Source organism: Podarcis liolepis (assembly GCF_965112155.1).
Source record: "Podarcis liolepis genome assembly, chromosome: 14".
Taxonomy (NCBI): domain Eukaryota; kingdom Metazoa; phylum Chordata; class Lepidosauria; order Squamata; family Lacertidae; genus Podarcis; species Podarcis liolepis.
Window position 1 is genome coordinate 23,214,859 of NC_139569.1, and position 21,575 is coordinate 23,236,433.

A 21,575-nucleotide genomic window follows, 5' to 3' on the forward strand; every position below is an offset into this window, starting at 1 on the left:
CCACCCCCCCTCTCGTGGCCCCGGGTGCTGGCAACACACGCTATGCCACTGGGAGCCTTCAAGAGGTAGTCCTGGCAACTGGACTGTTAGTCCTGGCAACTGCTCTAGAGGGCAAGACTTACTGAGAGAGTCTCTGGCTGTATGTACGTTGGCTTGAATAAAAAGTTAACTTCACCGACAACTGGCTTTGCTTCTTCGACTTACTTGCATCTGACTCCAGCCCTGACTTTGTGCTTCTGCATGCCAGGTGCTGCAAGGGTGCTGCTGCAGTTCTGCTTGTGGTTTCCCAGAAGAGGTATCTGATTGGCCGCTGTGGATACAGGATGCTGGACTGGATGGGCTACTGGCCTGATCCACCAGGGCTCTCCTTAGGTTCAGTGCATGGAGCCTGAAACTTAACACAGCTTGCCTTTGTTCGCCCTGCGGATGCTGGCTGGTATTAGTTCGCCAACACACGGGTTATATTTTGCAGTAGTCAGGGAGGTGGCGACGGTGAGGGAGACGGCCCTCTCCTGTTGGCCGAACGAGCGCATTTAATTAGCTGCTGCTTCAGAGCTCCCTCCCCCCCTCCACACCACCCCTAATTTATTTTTCAATCATTTAAAAGTGTCTCCCCTCCCTGGTGCCGTAAACTCTATTTTGACTGTGGCTGCAAGATCCCCTTTGGGCGTCATTCAAATTGTACCGAACTGCCCCCCCCCCCCCCGCCTCTCCCCATACGTTGCTGGTTTCTCTCAAAATAAACCTGCCCCTGGCTTTTGACAAGCTCTAATGAAAAACAAATTGTTATATTACTTAAAAAAATAATTTGAAGGAAGCCTGAATTAGTTGTCGAGGTGGGAAAGTTTCGGCTACTTGAAAACAGAGTTTGGGAAGGGTATTTATTTTAAACTGTTTAGCCCGGCATGCTCTCTGGGATAATATACAGGCCTGTTTGTTTCATAGTGCACCTCGCCCGAGACGTGAATCATGCCTTTTTAATCATGTCGTGAGCTTGATTAATTGGAAAGGGTCAAGCAAATGGGACCATTACCAGCTCTGGAGAAGTGGAGTCGCTGCTTGCCTGGCGCACTCAAACTCTGCTTTAGCAGCGGTGGGATGCACAATTAATCATACAGTAGGTCGCTTGGAAAATGAAAAAGAGCAACTCCTCCACCACCCCTTTTTAAAAAACACGTAGAAATCGAATGTGCCTGTTCAAAAGGCTGTTCCAGATCAGGGCTTTTAGAAACAAGATGGGCCGCAATCCAGTGGTAGATGACTGGCTTGGCATGCAGAAGGTCCCAGATTCACTTCTTGGCATCTTCAGGTAGGGCGGAAAAAACTATCTGAAACACTGGTGAGCTGCTGCCAGTCAGTGTAGACAATAAACCAATGGCCTGACTCAGTATAAAGCAGCTTGCTTTGTTCCTGCGTCTTTGGGGAAAGGCTGTAGGGCAATAGAAGAGCATCTGCTTTGCATACAGAAGGTCCTAGGTACAATTCCCGGCATCTTCAGGTAGCGCTGGAAATGTCCCCCACCTGACACCCTGGAGAGCTCTGCCAGTCAGTGTTGACAACACTGAGCTAGATGCACCAATGATCTGACTCTGTATAAAGCAAATACCTGTAATCTTTTCTACCTCGATTTCTTAGGAATAGGTGGTTGGATAAGGAACCCTCCCAACATTTCTCAGGTGCTTACATTCTAAAAGGGCTTGGCTGTGAGTTAGTAGCTCACTTTTGCTAGTGTTTCCTCTGAACTGACCATCTGTTTTTCCTGAATGAACAAAATAGGTTGATGAAAAGCAGTATTGAGTCCTGTTGACCTGATCAGATGTGTTAGAATGATATGCATGCAAATTAAGGACCCGATTCAATGAATGCTTTTAATTTGTCTTCTGGTAAAAGCATTGGGCTGTAACCAACTAAGTTCTAATCAGAGTAGACCCAGTGAAGAAAAAAGGGACCTAATTTCATCAAGACCATCAAATTGAATAGGTCTACTCTGAATATGCCTAACATTGGATACAACCAAATATGTCTTCTTATGAGGTATACTGTAAATACTGGGTTTTTCCCTTTGCAGGAGATTTATACTAATTTGAAAAAAGGAGGTGTTTATAAGTATCCAAACACGATTGGAGGAAATAAAATGTGTTACTTACTTGAAAAGAAACAGTTAGCTATGTGAAAGAAGCCACCCTTGTTGAATTGGGACTTGGCTTACAGCCTCTTATGTTGCTGCATTCTAATGTTCTTATGAAAATTGCTTGCAATAATGTCTCTGTTGGGGAAAAAATCCATTCAGAAATGTATACTGTATATTAAGACAAAGGCACACTAAAATGCTGATAAATTTTAATGAGAACTTAAAAAGCACAAACTGATGCAGAAATTTGGCAGAAGGGTTTAGCAATCAGTCTTTCTTCCCAGGAGACCTCTGGTAATTGTAGCTCTGGGAGGGGAATAGGGGCTTCCTAACAACTCTCACCACCCTCAATAAACTACAGTTCCCATGATTCTTTTTTTTTGGGGGGGGGAACATGGCTGTTTAAAGTGGTATCATACTGCTTTAAATATATGGTGCAGATGGAACCTTCGTTTGGATGTATTTTCCCCCATTTGCTTTTTCCCCCCGGGGGCGGTTGTCAACTTATTCAGTTCCTTTAATGTGCTTTTATTTATTATTATGTACTATCTTGATAATCAGAAAGGCAGCTCACAAATGGATTGGTTGGATCCATAAAAGTAATTTTCTCGTGATGACACCTTGGAGATATCTCCCTTTCAAAGAAGGTCCTCTTCATTCAGATTTCAGCTCAGCCCTTTGTTGTCCTTCCTGCCTTGTGTGGACAAAGAGCCGGAGTGACAGCATTTTCTCTCCCCCTTGCAAAACACGATACTGGAGAGAGCATCAAAGGTCTGAGTGCACAGGCGTTGCAGGAAAAATGCCTGCCGGAAAACCCTGCTTTCTTCCGGCTGCTCAGAGTAAATGATACCCCGAAGGAGGACCAACTTCAGAGGCTCCATTCCCCGTAGAGCTCTAAAAATAAATCAGGTATATAAACACCTCTTGTCTGAAGTCTGACTGGTCCAGGTGAAATAAGTGTCTCTAACGCAGACTTCCTGTAGGGCCCGCAGCATCCACAGTGTAGATGCACAACCTCAGCTTGAACCCCACCATGGGACAGAGATGCATCGTTAGTATGATATTTAGCAAAATGGAGAGCAACTTGCAGGTGGAACGGAGATTTCAAAGGGCCCACGAGGAAGGCTTTGAAAGCACCAAGCCTTGCTGGAAAGGTATCTGGAAAGGGCATAATATTAATTCAACCTTCACCAACCTGGCGCTCTCCAAATCTCTTGGATTGCAACTTCCATTTGCCGCAGCCTGTCCAGCTGATGGGAGTTAAAAACATAACCTTCTGCATACAAAGTGAGTGCTCTACTGCCTTTCGCTCTTGCATTTTCAAAGCAACCCCCCCCCCCCAGCAGTAAGAGTATCACATAAGAACATAACAAAATAAAACCCTGCTACATCAGCGGGTGGCGCTGTGGGTTAAACCACAGAACCTAGGACTTGCCAATCAGAAGGTTGGCGGTTTGAATCCCCGTAATGGGGTGAGCTCCCGTTGCTCAGTCCCTGCTCCTGCCAACCTAGCAGTTCGAAAGCACGTCAAAGTGCAAGTAGATAAATAGGTACCGCTCCAGCGGGAAGGTAAATGGCATTTCCGTGCTCTTCTCTGGTTCGCCAGAAGCGGCTTAGTCATGCTGGCCACATGATCCGGAAGCTGTACGCCGGCTCCCTCGGCCAATAAAGCGAGATGAGCGCCACAACCCCAGAGTCAGCCACGACTGGACCTAATGGTCAGGGGTCCCTTTACCTTTACCTTACATCAGGCCAGTGGCCCACCTTGCCCAGCATCCTGCTCTCAGAGAAGCCAGACACATGCCTGTCGGAAACCAGCAAGCAGGACCCCAGCAAAAGAGGACTCTCTCCCCTCCTGTGGTTTCTGGCAACTGGTATTCAGAGCCATTGCTGCCTCCAGCTGTGGAGGCAGAGCATAGCCATTGTGGTTAGTAGCCATTGAGAGCTTTTTCCTCTGTGAATTCTTCCAGTCCTCTTTTAAAGCCATCCAAGTTCGTGGGCCGTTCTTGCCCTCTTGTGGGAGCGAGTTCCATAGGTTAACTCTGCACTGCATGGAGAAGCTTTTTTCTCTGTCCTGAATCGTCCAACATTCAGCTTCACTGGCTGCCCACAAGTTCCAGTGTTATGAAAGAGAGAGAAAAAAACACATTTCTCTAGAGGTAATCCAAAACATCTGTAGGGCATCATGTTGGCGAAGCCTGGGAGTTCAACGAATGACATCAATAAATGACTAACTCTAGTTTTCCCCAAACCTACGTATTGCAAGAGAAACTAAAGAAGCAAGCGTGCCTTGAAAAAGTAGCAACACCTAGCATTTATAGGGCACTTGGAGGTGTTCAGAGCACTCTGCCTTAGTTGCCATTGTGCCAAATGTGCATTTCATAAGGCAGAAAGGCTTCTTTGGGATGGTTGCCTTGGTGGGACAGGGGAACTCTGCCGTTCAAAGAGAACCAACCTTTGTGTTCCACACCATGTTTATCCTTAGCCTTCAAGCTCCACCTGTGATTCCCCTACATGTGTCCTACGCAAGGCTGCAGTAAATTAGAAATGCTGCGGGGAATTGTGCAGAAAACACTTCCTCTTCCTCCTTGGCTGACCTTGCAACATCTGGACTCTGTCCCCCATGGGCCACCGAGCGTTTTGCCCTCAGATTGCTTCTTTAGCATTCCCTTCCTTGTGCTCCCCTCCCCTCTTACTGATCTGCTCCTGCTTTCAGTGTTGCTGGCAGAACCAGGAGAGTCAGGGGTGGGGAACCTCTGGTCCACTAACACCTTGTTGGGCTCCAGCAGCCAGCAGGGCCAGTGCTCAGGAGCATCAGAACATGAGAAGAGTCCTGCTGGATCAGCCCAATGGCCTACCAAGTCCAGCATCCTGTTCTCACAGTGGCCAGCCAGATGCCTGTGGGAAACCTGCAAGTTCAGAGGCACTCTCTTCTCCCCTGTGCTTTCCAGCAACTGGTATTCAGAAGTATTGCTGCTTCTGACCATGGAGGAAGAGCATAGTCATCATGGCAGCTTCCCATGTTACGATCTAAACCATTGCTTTATTCAAGGCTGAGACTACATTGACTGGCAGCTGCTCTCCAGAGTTCCAGGCAGGGGTCTCTCCCAGCCCCACCTGGAAACGCCACTGGGGAATCGAACATGGGACTTTCTGCATGCAAAGCAGATGCTCTAACCACTACGGTCCTTCCTCTTCTCCACAGCCAGTCTGGAAATGCAGTCTACTAGCCTCTTGGCATGCTGACAAAAGGCTGGAAATTTTTGTAGGCTTTTCAACAAGGCTGCAAAGCTAAAGAGCTTTTTCCTAGAACTCTGAAAAGCAGAAAATGTTTTAGCTCTGTCGCGGGACAAGAGCCACACACTGGTTGGTTGTATCTCAGAAAGTTCCCCTGGAGCAAATGGATGATGGCATTGGTATGTCGAGATGGGGGCCCTGCACACTGACCACCCCCAACTGTCCCATTCCAAGGCCCCACTTGGCCGCTGAGCCCGCACCCCGTGCGAGACATCCCTACCTCGCTGAGGCACCCTGCGGCTGTGATTCCGGGAGGGCTCGATTATGACAGATCTGGCCCTGGAACCAAAAAAGTGGTTGGACATGTCCCTTGCAGGACGAGGCTTTTATGCACGATGTGAGCTGGGTGCTTTCCAAAACGCACAGGATGTTTGGAGTCTCTGTGATCTGAGGGCATGCTGGTTTAACAGGACAAGATGCCGTCCCCCTTGCAGATGGCTCGAAAATGGTGTCCTTATTTTCTCGTTTTAAAAAAGAGGCAAGTGGGATGGAAGTGTTTTGGGGGCTTGGGGCAAGCACAGAAAGCATCAGCAAAAGGCAACGGCTCTTTGAGGCTTGTTGTGGATGGTCCTGAGGAATGTTTGTGATGTGTCATTTCTTATTGTGTCTCAGCCACAAGATACAGCAGACTTCGTGCTCAGAATGCACTAGGCTAGATTAACTGAGTCCCTGAATCCATTCGAATCAAATCTCTGAATGACACCTGAAAGTCATTCTTATAATTTCTGGGTGAACTGATTGTCAATTAAGCTCCATTTTTGCCACTGTCAGTCAGTGTAGACCACGGGTGGCTATCCAGAGGCCATCCAAGTGTTCATAGAATTATAGAATTGTAGAGTTGGAAGGGACCCCAAAGGTGATTTAGTCCAACCCCCTGCAATGCAGGAATCTCAGCTAAAGCATGTATGACAAATGGCCATCCAGTCTCTGCCTAAAGACCTCCAAGGAAGAAGAGTCCACCACCTCCCAAGGGAGACCGTTCCACTGTCAAATAGTTCTTGCTATCGGAAAATTCTTCCTGATGTTTAGTGGGAATCTCCTTTCCTGTAACTTGAAGCCATTGTTTCGAATTCTACCCTCCAGAGCAGGAGAAAACACGTTTGCTCCATCTTCTATGTGACAGCCCTTTAGATATTGGAAGATGGTTACCATATCACCTTTCAGTCTCCTCTTTACTGGGCTAAACATAACCAGCTCCTTCAACCAGTCCTCATAAGGCTTGGTTTCCAGGTTTGGTGTTACTGGACTACAACTCCCAGCCACCCCAGAATGCCCAGTGGTCAGGGATGGTGAGAGTCATAGGTCTGAAGGGCCACAGATTTTCCATCACTGAGATCTGGGATTCTTGTTTGACAAAGTTTAGGAAAAGGCTGCCAAAATCACCAAGTTGATGGAGCAGCTCCCCCGTGAGGAATGGTTGCAGCCCTTGGGACGATTTATTTAGAGAAAAGGTAAGAGGTGACCTTACAGATACTTGTAAAATTGTGCATGCCATAGAGAAAGTGGACAGAGAAAAGCTTGGACAGAGAAAAGCTTTTCCCATAATGCTAGAACTCATGGCCATTCGAAGAGGCTGAGCACTGGAAGATTCAGGACAGATAAAAGAACGTCCTTCGCGCAGCGCAAAGTTAAACTATGGAATTCATTTCCACAAGAAGTAGTGGTGGCCACCATCTTGGATGACTTTTAAAGAGGATTAGACAAGCTCATGGAGGAGGAGGAGACTGCCGATGGCTACTAGTCATGCTGGTGGGGCGAGAGCTCTTGTGTTCGAATCCTGCCTGTGGGCTTCCCGTTGGGGGCATCTGGTTGATCCCTGTGAGAATGGAATGGTTGGCGAGATGAGCTATTGGCCTGATCCAGCAGGGCCCCTCTTGTGCTCTTCTGTTCTTATGGCATCTTCAACAGCTGGATGTCACTGAAACGTGAGGCTTTGGTCCAAGCGATGGCTCTCTTCCCGCTGTCCCGAGGAGCTTGTTTCAATTGCAGTGGGAACGCGGATGCCTCCTGGCTTGTTTCCTGCCCTCAAATCAGTACAGCCTTGCTCCAGAGGGGCCCATTTGAACGCCGGCCGCACTGGGCTGGCCTCCCATCCCTCTGGCACCCGTCTGTAAACATGATGGTTTTGCAGACTCCTCCGGGGTTCCTTTTAGCTGTCAGAACAATTTTGTGCTGCCCAATCGTAGGGAAACCACACAAAACAATGTGTGTCCCGTGTTCTTAGCAGGATGACTCCGGCGGAGGAAAAGCACAAAGGAGCCAAGGTCTTCCAGCAGGGGGTGGTTTGCCTTGGATTCTCCTCGATCTGTCACACCTGGATCTTGTCGTGCGTCTTGCAGATGATTCTTACAATCTTGCAGAAGATAGTTACTTCTCAAATGCATGTATTAAAGGCGTGCAGCCCCACCTTTCCCAGTTGGGTATGAACCTGCTGACAGTAAACATAGGGCTAGTAAGGTGCTGTTGGGGGCCAGTGGAAGCTCCCCTTCTGAGATTAAAAGCAGGCCCAGTTTATGTGTATAATTTTTACTAGGACTTTTAATGAGTTAAGTTCCCCCCTCCTTATGCACTGTGCTCCCTGCAAAAATCCCACCCCCTCCAATTGCACTGCTGGTCCATCTCGCCCAGGGGGTCCCCAGTGCGGTACCCTTGGACATAACACTGCCCACAGATCCCACCACCATCAAGGCCATCTGCCTGTCCCATTTTTAAGAAAACATTTTTGGGCTTTTGGTGGCTTTTCCTGCTGTTTTCGGTCAGGCCTTATGTGTTTCTGTCAGGGTGGTGTAGGTGTTTTTTCCTGGGTGTGTTTTTTTGGGTGGGTAATGTTTCTGAGTATCATCATTTTTTCATCTGTGAAATGAGCTTTTTGTGGTGCCCGCGACACTTCTTTTGGCCCAGGAACTGTTGGGGAACTCTTTATCTTATCTGGTCTGACTGGCAGAGATTCTGTAGGGGCTAAGAGGCTAGTCTTTCCCAACATCTGATACCTGAGATTCTTTAATCAGATATGTCAAGATGTCAAGGATTGATGTAGGGACCACCTGCTTTCCAAGGATATGTTCTACCACGGAGCTATACCCACCCCACTCCCACCTTGCAAAAAATACCCATAGGAACAGCCTTGTGCCAGGTGAGATGTCTTGTCCATCTAAGTCCCTGCTCTTGGCAGTGTTGCTCCTGGATCTTTGGCAGACAGCAGTTTTTTGGCCTTGCGATTACCAGAGATCTCATAAATTGAATGGAGATGCTGAGATAGAACCCTGCATGCATGCTAGGCTCTCTGCCTTCACTTCTTTCCTTAACTGTTCCCCTATGAGCAGCAGATATGCAAGTAATTATAAATATTCTTATTTTTTTCTATAATTCAGAACTTGGTGTGTGTGTGTGTGTGTGTGTGTGTGTGGTTCATTAACGGAATATATTCAGCTTGGGTTTTCTGTTTTAAACCAACCTTGCAAGAGCCCCCTTGGTTAATTTAAAAATCTTGACTTGGGTAATGTGTTAGTGGAAGAAATGTGCCAACAAGCATAGTTCCAAACAGAGGGGAAAGCAGGTTACCCCAGATTTTGAAATCTTGGCTCATGGCAATGCTGCACAGCCAGTCCAAGGGAAATATTGCCCTGCAGATGTTGCTGTGGGCCTGGAGTTACTCAAAATCATTTTATTATGAGTCAAACAAGTAGCCATGGGAAGAAACAGATTGAAGGAGCAGCTTCTTGTTTCCACGCGTGCATCAAATCAGTCAGCAGTAATCCTTCCTTGACTCCTATCTTGTAGATAGTAATATCCAACACTAGGAGACAAATGAAGCCTGGATCTAAATAACTTATGGAGATGGAAGGAGGGGGTTGAGAAACAATTGTCTTATTTGTTTCCCTCAATTCCTCAGATGAACCTAAGAAGACCTCTGGCATCTGGATCAGACCAACAACTCAACTGTCCCAGTAGCCTTGGTAGCATCCAGCTAAATTCTACTCATGGTACACCTTTTGAAAAGAATGGGCCACAGTTAGATGTGCCTATTTATTCCAGTGGATCTACTCTGAGTAGGACTAACGGTGCACACAACCTTCTGCTCTCACAGTGGTTAACCAGATGCTTCAATGAGGAGGAGACCTCAAGCAGGGTCTGAGTGCAACAGCAACTCTCCTCGCTTGCAATTTCCAGGAACTGGTGTTTGGAGACCATGTGGCAAAAGATGGCCTGTGGTTCAAGGCATGCCCTTGGATTGGGCACCCCAGTACCTGCTGGCGTTTTATTGTTTATAAAAATGTAAGGAAAGCCTGCTAGATCAGGCCAGTAATACTCAGCATCCTCTTCTTACAGTGGCCAACAGGATGCCCATGATGAAAAGCCCCCAAGCAGGACCTGAGTGCAGCAGCAACTCTCTCCTAACAGCTGGTATTTTCCAGCAGCTGGTATTCAGAAACCTTGCTGCCTCCAACAGTGGAGGTAGCCATCAGGGTCAGTAGTCCTTGTGGAGATCCAACGAATCTGAATGTTGGGAGAGTCAGGGCAGATAAGAGAAAATACTTCATCACACAGCACAGAATTAAACTCTGGAATGACAACAGGAGGTGGTGATGACCACCAACTTGGATGGCTTCGAAATAGGATTAGACAAATTCATGGAGAAGGCTATCAGTGGCTACTAGCCACAATGGCTATACTCTGCCTCTACATCTGGAGACAGTATGCTTCAGAACACCAGTTGCTGGAAACCACAAGAAGAGAGTTGCTTCTGTGTCCTGGTCCATGTTGTGCGCTTTCCACAGGCATCTGGTTGGCCACTGTAAGAAAAGCATGTTGGACAAGATGGACCATTGGCCTCATCCAGCAGGACCTAGTTTTTATCCTCCATCAATTTGTCCAATCCCCATTTAAAGTCATCCCAGTTTGTGGCCATCACTACATCTTTTCACTTTTGCCCAGGAAGGACTTTTTTATTACTGTGGCAGAAGTGAGAAATTCATTGTCGCCACAAGGACATTCAATGTTACTTTCACCCAGGCGAAGTCCTTTAGACTTCCCCTAAATGCTGTCACACATCTTTCCTCTGGCTAGATTTGCAATTTTGCTGTGGCTCTTGCTTTGGGGCAAAATTTCCCTGGTAACTCGGTAATTACTGGTTTCTGGACTGGAATATAAATCCCAATTGCTCAGATGGTGGTTTTTGCTCTATAACTGGTAATACCAACAGACTTGGATAAGAACCACTTGTGGGTTGGGATGACCTCCAAGACTTCCAGTTTTTTTTCCATCTTCTTGTCCTGTGTTTGATTAAAAACTAATCAAGAATTTGCTTTAGTTCCATCCAAGTAGAATTGCTTCCCCAACCTTTGACCCAGATATAATCGTAACTTGGCCGACATTTCCAGGAGACAAGCAGTGAGTCTGCACTGCTTTGCTCCTGCCACCAGTGTGGTGTACCACACTGGTGTGACAGGAGAGTATGGCAAGTGTGGCAGGCAGATTCAAAGACAATCAGTATTATATTTTGAGAATGAGTTGTGCTCTTATGTAGCCGCATACTTTCTGGATGCCCTGTGATCATATTATAAAGTAGTTGTGTTCTGTGTTATAAATCAAGCACTGCTAGGAATTGTTTCTTTTTGTTTTCCAGTGTATTTCTTATCCCTTAAAAAAATGGTGTGGCACAAGCAAATTTTATTCTGAAATTGTGGCCCACTGGAAGAAAAGTTTGAGAACAACTGTCCTTATTTCTGAGTAAAGAGGGTTAAGATCTGGCTGCAAAAGAATCTCTTGGGTTCCAGTTTTGTTTGTGTATTTTACATTCTACTACTTTTGTATGATCTGTTTGTGCATGGGGTTTAGGAAGCAAATTTACACATTTACAGCTCATCCCTTTCAGTCCTTAGAACTGGCAGTTTTACCAGCGTCACATAATGCAATGAAGCCGCTCTTCCACGTGGCACCACCTACACTTTGGAACTCCCTGCCCATTGATATTAGGCCAGCATCTTTGCTATACTGTTTTCAGCACCTGCTTTAAGGAAAAAAGTTTTAGCAAGTCTATCTTGACACATAAATTTGACATTCCTGCATTCTATGTGACCGTTTGGGGCCCTTGCAGCTCTACAATTGTATGGTTCTATTGTGTGTATTTTAATACGTAATTTTGTTTTATAAGGTATATTTTAAGACTCCTGTTTTTATTTTTTCAGGGGTTTTTAAGGATAACTTGTTTTTAACATCTGATTTTTCTGGTGATTTTAATGTACATTTTTGTGTATAGATCACATAGAGGTATTTTGATGGTTGGATTACTGCAATGCACTCTACGTGGGGCTACCTTTGAAGGTGACCCGGAAACTACAACTAATCCAGAATGCGGCAGCTAGACTGGTGACTGGGAGCGGTCTTGAAAGACCTACATTGGCTCCCAGTACGTTTCCGAGCACAATTCAAAGTGTTGGTGCTGACCTTTAAAGCCCTAAACGGCCTTGGTCCAGTATACCTGAAGGAGCGTCTCCACCCCCATCGTTCTACCCGGACACTGAGGTCCAGCACCGAGGGCCTTCTGGCAGTTCCCTCACTACGAGAAGCCAAGTTACAGGGAACCAGGCAGAGGGCCTTCTCGGTAGTGGCGCCTTCCCTGTGGAACACCCTCCCACCAGATGTCAAAGAGAACAACAACTACCAGGCTTTTAGAAGACATCTGAAGGCAGCCCTGTTTCGGGAAGCTTTTAATGTTTGATGTATTATAGTAATTTAATATTCTTTTGGAAGCCTCCCAGAGTGGCTAGGGGAAGCCCAGCCAGATGGGCGGGGTATAAATAATATATTATTATTATTATTATTATTATTATTATTATTATTATTATTATTATTATTATTAAATGGCATATAAATATTGTTAAATGTGTGATGATGATGATGAAGTTAAAAAACAAGTTAAGTAATAACATGTCAAAAGTGGGCTTAACCCACCAGTTCAGCCTTTCTCAAACTTAGGTCCCAAAACGTTGTTGGACTACAACTCCCATCATCTCTGACCACAGGCTCTGCTTGCTAGGGAGGATGGGAATTGTAGTCCAACAATATCTGGGGAACCGAGGTTGAGGAAGGCTGCACCGGTATATCACCGGATTTTCCTGGGATGATAATGGGATGATAATAGTGCCAGCTTATCTCACCATCTGATATCAGCCCGCTGAGCACCGTTAATTCCAAAAAGTGGAATGTGATTCCATTCAGGAAATTTAGGACCTGGTGGCCCCATCCAGTCGTGGGGATCCCTTCGCTATATCAAGGAGAAAAGGGACTTTCCTGGAGTCACAAACTCTACTGTGAGGGTTTCTCTGCATGAGCCTTGCGACTCTCCCATATCCTCTTCCCGTGGCAGCCTTCCCACCTGCTTTCTGTGGGTTGACTCTCTTTACATTTTGACACCTTTGGTGCTGCTGCTCCATCCAAGGCCATGTGTACATTTCTTCTGGCCCAGGCTGGCGGGCGGCTGGCGTGAAGTGAGGCAGGCGGGTGTCAGCAAGTGCAGCCAAAGATGGAAACTGGATACCCAAGTGCTGAGTTTGGGTTAAGAGCCCTGCTTTTGACAGGGCAATAAATTTCCTTTAACTTCTTGTTTTTTAAAGGAGAGACTTCTCTCTCCCTCTCTTCCCCTCTCCCTTTTTCTTTTTTTCCTTTCTGCTTTCTTTTTTTTTAAAAAAAAAAACCCAACCTAAACTCCTATAAATTCCTGGAACTGACTTGGCTAGGCATCAACAGGGTTCACCTCGCTTGGTAAGATAATATATCTAGTATGCACTTGTAAAAGTTCGGGAGGCTGCCCCCGGATTGCCCACCGCTTTCCACAGCCTGTCACTGGCTTGAATTACTCCTTGGAAACTCCTTTGCTGTCCCATGTGCAATAGAGAAGTCAACGTGTTGTGGTTTTTCCAAGAACTACTTTCTGTCACCCTGAGGAGAGGGGGTTACCTCTTGCTCGCCGTCTCCTTCCTAATGAGCAATCTAGGAGCCTGCCCTTAACGCAGCAAAATAACTCCTGGACTCAGTTCTGTCCCAGAGGACCAGGAAGAACAAATATTGGTGGGTTTTTTGTAAGGCAGTGAAGTCCCTGATGTCATGGCTGATGCCTCAGGATCCTAACGTTGCTGAGAGGAAGGCCCTGATTTGGACAGTGCACCAGCCAACCCACTCAGTGGCTGGGGTGGGGGGGGGGGGAGGAACCCTCAGCACCCCCTTCCACACTGAACCTGCTTTTAAATATTGTGTTTTCACTGTTGTGACCCTCCCTGGGACCTTGGGGTAAAGGGCAGATTAACAACAACAGCAGGGGAGCTTTACCCTCCAAGTCATCTGAATTAGGCACTCCCGGTTCAATTTTTAAAAATGACAAGTAACTGGGAGCACCTCCCTTCCAACTCTACAATTCTATGACCTCCCCCCCCCCAAAAAAAAGCAGTTTTGATGATGTGATCTGAATGGCACACAGGGCAACTAGGTTAGAGTATGTAGGGACATTACACTGCCTTACACTGAGCCATTGGTCCATCTAGCTCAGTAGTGTCCACACTGACCGGCAGCAGCTCTCCAGAGTTTCCAGCAGGGGTCTTTCCACAGCCCTACCTGGAGATGCCGAGCGTCGTGCCTGAAACTTTCTACATGCAAAAGCAGGTGCTGTACCACTGAGTTGCGGCTCTTTCCATAACTATAAAGTAAGATTCTAGTCCTCATGGATCTGAATGAAGGGTCGATTCCAGAGAAAGCTGCCTTAATACCATTGGGTCAATGCTGCCTTGGCAGCATCTCCAGAGTTCTAGTTCTCCTACGTTCTAGTTCTCACAATCATGAAGAAACAGCTGATTGAATAGGAACACAGGAAGCTGCCTCATACCACTGTCTCAGCACTATCTACCTGGATAGCTCAATTGGCTAGAGCCGGGTGCTGATAATGCCAAGGTTGCATGTTTGATCCCCATATGGGGCAGCTGCATATTCCTGCATTGCAGAGGGTTGGACTAGATGGTTCTCATTGGTCCCTTCTAACTGCCCAGTTCTATGATTCTAATAATAATATACTGACTGGCAGTGGCTCTTTCACAGGCGTACCTGTCTGTGAGATTGAACCTGAGACCTTCTGCATGCAAAGCAGGTGCTCTACCGCTAAGCTATGGCCCTTCCTCATAGTTTCCAGGGCACTCTGTTGCCCCTGTGGTGCCTTTTAGCCCACACACTAATAGCCGTCCCTGGTCTGTGCACTGGAACAGTTTGCAAGTTGTTGTTACAGCTCCTTCTGGAAGGATATACTGTCTGGCGGAGATTATGAGTTTCTGGCTGGTACCTACCAAATGCCTATAATGATCTGCAATTAGGGTTCAAACCGTGTACGGACCTGTAAAAGATTTCTGACGGTACCTGCCCCATTTCCTAGCATTTGGGCTCCCTTGCCAGGGCTAAGGGGAGAGAAACACAAGGAATAATTGTTTGGGGGGCTGAAGGAGGGAAACCACTCTCACCCCCCCCCCACCCAAATTAATCCAGCGAGAGCCATGAATCCACAGTATTTCATATCGCACTTCATAAAACTCCAGTCATAATCCATAAAACTGACATTATTAGATTAAAAAAAAGAGGTCCCAGCTCCTCATTTCAGGCTTTTGCTCATTAGACATTCTGTAGTTTTATAACCTTACCGTTCCTACCCAATTACTGTGATTAATACTGTGCCTTAATAAAAGAAAACCTTCGCGATTCAGGAGCAGACTTGGGATGTGTGGGGGGGGGGGTCAGGTCTTGGTTTAAGGTGGCCTTTGCCAACCTGATGCTCTCCAGATGTTTCAGACTACAGTTCCCAGAAGCCCCAGCATCACATGCTCATGCTGGCTGGGGCTGATGGGAGTTGTAGTCCTAAGCATCGGAAAGCCCACAGGCTTGCAAACGATGCCTTGATGTGAGGAAAAGACAGTGCTTCTGGGCCAGGACTGGAGAGCTTCTGACCGCCCAGAGGTTGCTGGACAACAGTTTCTGTCACCCCTGACCATTAGGCATGCTGGCCAGGGTTGGTCGGAATGGAAGTCAGAAAAGATGTGGAAGGCAACAGCTTCCCTGTCCCCGATCTAACACCTACAGCCTGTTGCAGAGAGATTCTGCTTGTGTTTTTCTTAATTCTCTGTTACCCCTCAAAAGACCTGCTTGCCCCAGGCTGAAGAACCGTATGTTTGACAGGTTCATAATTCCACCCTCATGTCAAAACCTCAGAGGCCACATTTTGAATCCTGTGATTATTTATTTATTTGATTACACACACACACACACACACACACACACACACACACACCACTATACAGCTGTTAGAAATAAGATTCTTCTTTTTCAATCTCCCAAGCAATAAAGCAAAAAAAAAAAAAAAAGAAGGAAAGGAAAGGAAAACAGAACAGACCACCCAGTTACCACATATAAAGTAGTAAGGTGATCCTGTGTCAGAGGGGCAACTCAGGGAATTATTTTCTTCAAATTGCCTCAATATTGGAAAGTGGGGTGGCGGCGCAGGAATGCAATTGAGCAGAAGAAGTGAGAAATGTTAATGAAGTGGACTGCTTCATATTTGTGGATGTAGATCATATAAAAGTAGGGGGGGGGGAATGGTGGCCAAAGACCCAAACTAACAGCGTGCGTCATCATTCCCCACCCTCTCTTTTAAGTGATGCAATAATGATGGCAATGACGAAGCATCTGTTTTCTAATGTGGATTCTTGTGACTTTGGGTTGGAATCTCTGGTTGCTTTTAACGCATTCTGTACACCACCCAGGCATTTTATTCCATTTTTGTAAAGAGGAATCATATAATTGTAGAACCAGAAGGGACTCCTGAGGGTCATCTAGTCCAACCCCCTGCAATGCAGGAATCTCAACACGCAGTTCTCCCATCCAATGTGAAACCATACCGGATCCTGCATAGCTTTGTTGTTGTTGTTGTTGTTTAGTTGTGTCTGACTCTTCGTGACCCCATGGACCAGAGCACGCCAGGCACTCCTGTTTTCCACTGCCTCCCGCAGTTTGGTCAAACTCATGCTGGTAGCTTCGAGAACACTGTCCAACCATCTCGTCCTCTATCGTCCCCTTCTCCTTGTACCCTCCATCTTTCCCAACATCAGGGTCTTTTCCAGGGAGTCTTCTCTTCTCATGAGGTGGCCAAAGTTTTAGAGTCTCAGCTTCAGGATCTATCCTTCCAGTGAGCACTCAGGGCTGATTTCCTTAAGAATGAATGCGTTTGATCTTCTTGCAGTCCATGGGACTCTCAAGGGTCTCCTCCAGCACCATAATTCAAAAGCATCAATTCTTTGGCGACCATCTCTCTTTGTGGTCCAGCTCTCACTTCCATACATCACTACTGGGAAAACCATAGCTTTAACTCTATGGGCCTTTGTTGGCAAGGTGATGTCTCTGCTTTTTAAGATGCTGTCTAGGTTTCTCATTGCTTTTCTCCCAAGAAGCAGGCATCTTTTAATTTCATGACTGCTGTCACCATCTGCAGTGATCATGGAGCCCAAGAAAGTAAAGTCTGTCACTGCCTCCATTTCTTCCCCTTCTATTTACCAGGAGGTGATGGGCCCAGTGGCCATGGTCTTCATTTTTTTGATGTTGAGCTTCTGACCATATTTTGCGCTCTCCTCTTTCACCCTCATTAAAAGGTTCTTTAATTCCTCCTCACTTTTCCATCAAGGTTGTGTCATCTGCATATCTGAGGTTGTTGATATTTCTTCCAGTAATCTTAATTCCCATCATCCCTGACCACTGGTCCTGTTAGCTAGGGATCATGGGAGTTGTAGTCTCAAAACATCTGGAGGGCCGTGTTTGTCTATGCCTGGTGTAGGCAGCACTGAGTTAGATAGGCCAAGGACTTGGTTGGGTGTAAGGCAGCTTCTGAGCCCCCTCTTACTGTTTGCTTAGCACCTATAACCAACCAGGCACTGCAGTGCATTGAGAAGAAAGCACTAATCTCCCCCTGACCACAAGCTGTCCATCTTCTCTTTCTTGCCCTTAGGTGCTCCTCATCGTGAGCGGGAACTTGAGCTTCCTTAACTGGCTGACCATTGTGCCAAGCATTGCCTGCTTCGACGATGCTGCCCTGGGGTTCCTTTTCAGCTCCAAAGAACAAGGCCTGAAGGCCAGAGTGCAAGAGATGCAAGCCGGAGAGGCAGAGGGGAAGACGGAGCCCTTGCGATGTGGTAAGTCCTTCTTGGACTGAAGCAATACATTGGTCTGATGGGAAAACACAGACACCTATGTGCACAGAAGGTTCTTCGCCACCTGTGTTTATCCTCGCAACAAACCTGTGAGGTAGGTTAAGTTGGGAGATGGCGGCCAGCCCAATGAAGCGCTACTCAGAGTACACCCATTGAGATTAAAGAAAGGGTAAGGGTAAAAATAGACAGGTATATATAGATGTACATTATTAGTTTATTATTAATGCAATTGATATCTTAAGGTAATAGTTTACTAGAGTGGAAAGATGTTGACATGGATGGGAAGTCAAAATTATGTACTAATTTTATGATCTGAAGACTTACATTCTACTGTTTGAATTTTGTTTTGGTAAGTTTGATATATAGATAATGATATGTCTTGGATGTATGGATGCAATTATGGATAATAAAGCACTGAAAAAAGAAACTAAAGAAACTAAGTTAGTAATGCTCATTTGTTTCAATGTGTCTACTCTGAGAAGGACTAGCATTTGATATAAATAATAATAGTTATTTATTGCTGCAGGGACAATGTCCTATTTTGCCAGGGTCTGGGAATACTGTATGGCTGCAACAATAGTATTCTATTTGGTTGGTTGGTTGGTTTTAAGTTTCTATCCCTCAGGATTGCATTACACACACATATATCTTGTTTTATTTATCCCACCTTTTTCTCCAAGATTCTCAGGGTGGTGTACATGGCTGTCCTTCTTCTCATTTAATCCTCACAACAACCCTGTGAGGTATGTTAGTCTAAGAGATGGCACTGGCCCAAGGTCACCCAGGGAGCTTCATGGCTGAGTGGGGATGTGTATCCTTTAAAAAAAAAAATTATTAGATTTTCCACAATGATAACACAAACCACAAAGCAAAATGATACACAAAAACAGAAAAAGAAGAAAGAAAGAAAGAAAGAAAGAAAGAAAGAGGGGGAAAGGGGGGAACAATAAACAGATAAACAATAACAACAAACTTAATTCTTCACAAATCCAACCTTTTAAACATCTTTGTTGACTTCCTCAAATCCTTCCCTTCTGAGTTTCCTTGTAATTAAAGGTAACAGCTTTCGAATATCATTATTAAACAAAAACAGTTTCTAATTATAGTCCATCTTATTCACTTTTCAGGGATGTGTACCTTGGGCTCCCAGGTCACAGTCCAATACTCTAACTACTGCACCACACTCTCTCTATATAGAGACAGACAGACAGACAGGTGTGTAGTGGTTAGAGTGCTAGACTGGGACCTGGGAGACCAAGATTCAAATCCCCACTCGCCCATGAAGCTCATTGGGCGATCTTGGCCCTAACCTGCTGTCTCTACCACCCTGCCTCCTCTGCCAAGCTGGCCAGGATCCTGCACAAAAGGCACCTCAATCCAGCAATCCCCAGGCAGACTTGGGGGAGGGGGAATTAGCATGAGGTGTCCCAGTCCCAGAAATGTGTTCACCAAGTTTCTCTCTCCTGTTATGCTTCTGTGCAACATAACGAATCCTGGCTTTTCTGAAATACCCACCCACTTTCCCAGGGGTCCAGACCTCCCATTTCAATGAAAAACTGCTCCCAAAATATTCTCAGACTAAACAGTTTATCAGGGTAGCAGAAAGGCTTAAACAAGCATTGTTTCCCTGCAGAGATGGAAAAGAGGAACTCTCCGTGCTAGTCAGTTATTCTTATTTTTGTCTGTCTCTCTGTCTCTCTTTTCAAAAAGCAGCAGGATGCAGCAAGGGTCAGTTTTGCTTATTTGTCCAATTCTCAGTAGCTTCAGCTTCCTTTCCGGTGGCCATTTGCAAAGGTACAGCTGTATCTTAGTCTTTTGGGGATGCTGCCAACCTACTTCCCTGGATCGGCTGATGCATCTAAAATAATAAAAAACCAGCCTTTGCCTTTGGCAAACTGCCCCCTGCCCCGCTAATGTTTTGGACTACAACTCCCATCTGCCACGTTGGCTGGGACTGATGGGAGTTGTAGTACAAAATAGGGCTGGGTGATGTGAAATTTTCAACATTGCGATATATCACCAGCCAAACATTGCAATCTGGCGATACATCAAACCACCTCAGCTTGGAGGTGAGCCGAAGTTGATGGGCATTGCAATTCAAATGGCATTCACTCACCGCTTCATGTGATCAATTCTGCAGAGCGGGGCTTACCTGCCCCCCCCCCAATATTTTATTCAAGTTGGCGCTCCTGGTATTTCAGACTAAAGCTTCCTTCCCAGATGGACCCCAAGCATATACTTAATTTCAATACCATCCAGAAGAAAGAACAGAAAATTCTCCCCAAGCCAGAAATGGCTTCTCTACACTAGGACTTGTTAACCGAGCAGCATTTTAGACATTCTTCTTTTTAGTCCCTTCCCAGACTATTTAGAGAAAAGCAGATTTTCATAAAGATATGGCACAGCCCATTGGCTGAGGCCCGCAATGTTGCAGGCGGGGGCTGGGGGTGGGGAGGTTGAGCAAATGCTTGTTTTCTTATTGGCTGGGGGGGGGGGGAATCCAGGTCACAAACGGCCCCCAGGACAGTGACAGGAGGAAACCAGACTCTCCGATCTACCAAGTCACTGTCCTGCCAGAGACCACTTGCAGCGTGTGTGTGTGTGTTGCACTTTGTATAGCAAGATAAGCAAACCAAAAAGGGGGAAAGGACAAACACCAAAGGAGTTTGCAGTCCGAATTTTCGCATTGTGGTGGGAGGAGAAAAGAAGAAAAGAGAGTTGTGGGGTGACAAAAGAACAGAGACAGGAAGAGGGGGAACGAGAGAGGGAAGTGAGGGACAGAAATCATAAATGTGAGTGAAAGAGTGTTTGGATCCTGCTCTGCTGTTGGGCAATGTTGTCATGTGAGACATCACAGCTTCTGGTCCTTTAATTGTTAAGTCACCGTGGCCTTGATCAGGCTCAGGAAGAAGGGAGAGCAGGAACTACTCCTAGAACTCTGGGTCATTTGCACCAGATCAGGAACAGTTGATGCCAATAGCACCAACAAAAAGCCCAAACTAGCCTGCTGAAATCAGAAAACCTTGAGTAAGAAACATCTCTCTCTCTCTCTCTCTCTCTCTCTCTCTCTCTCTCTCTCTCTCTGTGTGTGTGTGTGTGTGTGTGTGTGTAAGCATCTCTGTGTGAGCTTCTGAAAGCCAGTGCCTGCTGAGAGGGGCACCATTTCCCTCAATTCAGCACCCACCCTTCTGAGCCATTGGTGGACCTCAAGGTTCTAGCGAAAGCCAAGTACAAATCCTGCAGGTCTGAGGCTTGCCCATTCTTGGTGTGAGGCTCAGTGCAGAAGGCCTGCCATCTTGAAAGCCGTTGGCGTCCTTAGAGGGCTAGTACGTTGCAAGGACCCTCAAGTGTCGTGTCTTTCTTCCCCACCCCAGCAACAGAACGTCCCAAGCCAGGCGGGTGAGTAATCTCAGGCCCAGGCCCAAGTGTGGCCATTTAGGCCTCCAGCTTGCTCACTTGCCTGCTTGGATCTCTAGTCTGGCTGGAATGTGGCCAACATACATAGGTAAGAGTACATCCAATGTTCTTTCCACTGTCTCCCTCTGGCCCCTCTGACCACTGGCCTGAAGCCCCTGGAAAGTTGTCCATGAGAGAATGAAGCACTAGGGCCAGAAAAGGTTTCCCAACCCTGTCCTAAGCTGATTAAATATATGTCCCCAAAGCAAGAATATATCACTTACGGTTTCCACCTCTCCTTTTCCACAGGCTGCTACATCCGCAAGGGAGTGAACCTATCTTTTGGGGTCCTGATTGCCTTCCTCAGCATCCCGGTGGTTATCAATCTGCTAAGCTCCCGACAAGTCATGAACACGTCCTTCAACCCTCTCAGGATAGTCAATACCTACGGGGCCTTTGGAAGGTATGGCTCTCTACTAGGGTCAGGGTCAGGGTCAAGGTAAAGGTAAAGGGACCCATGA

General features: G+C 46.4%; 1 protein-coding gene across 6 annotated transcripts in view; it reads left to right on the top strand.

Moving 5' to 3' along the window:
- LMF1 (lipase maturation factor 1) overlaps positions 1 to 21,575 on the top strand; it is a 158,551-nt gene that overhangs the window by 119,007 nt on the left and 17,969 nt on the right. For all 6 annotated transcript variants that reach the window (XM_083473827.1, XM_083473825.1, XM_083473828.1 and 3 more), the window contains 2 exons: positions 17,457 to 17,640; positions 21,364 to 21,517. In XM_083473827.1, coding sequence (XP_083329953.1) covers positions 17,457 to 17,640; positions 21,364 to 21,517 — 338 coding nt within the window. The remainder of the gene's footprint in view (positions 1 to 17,456; positions 17,641 to 21,363; positions 21,518 to 21,575) is intronic.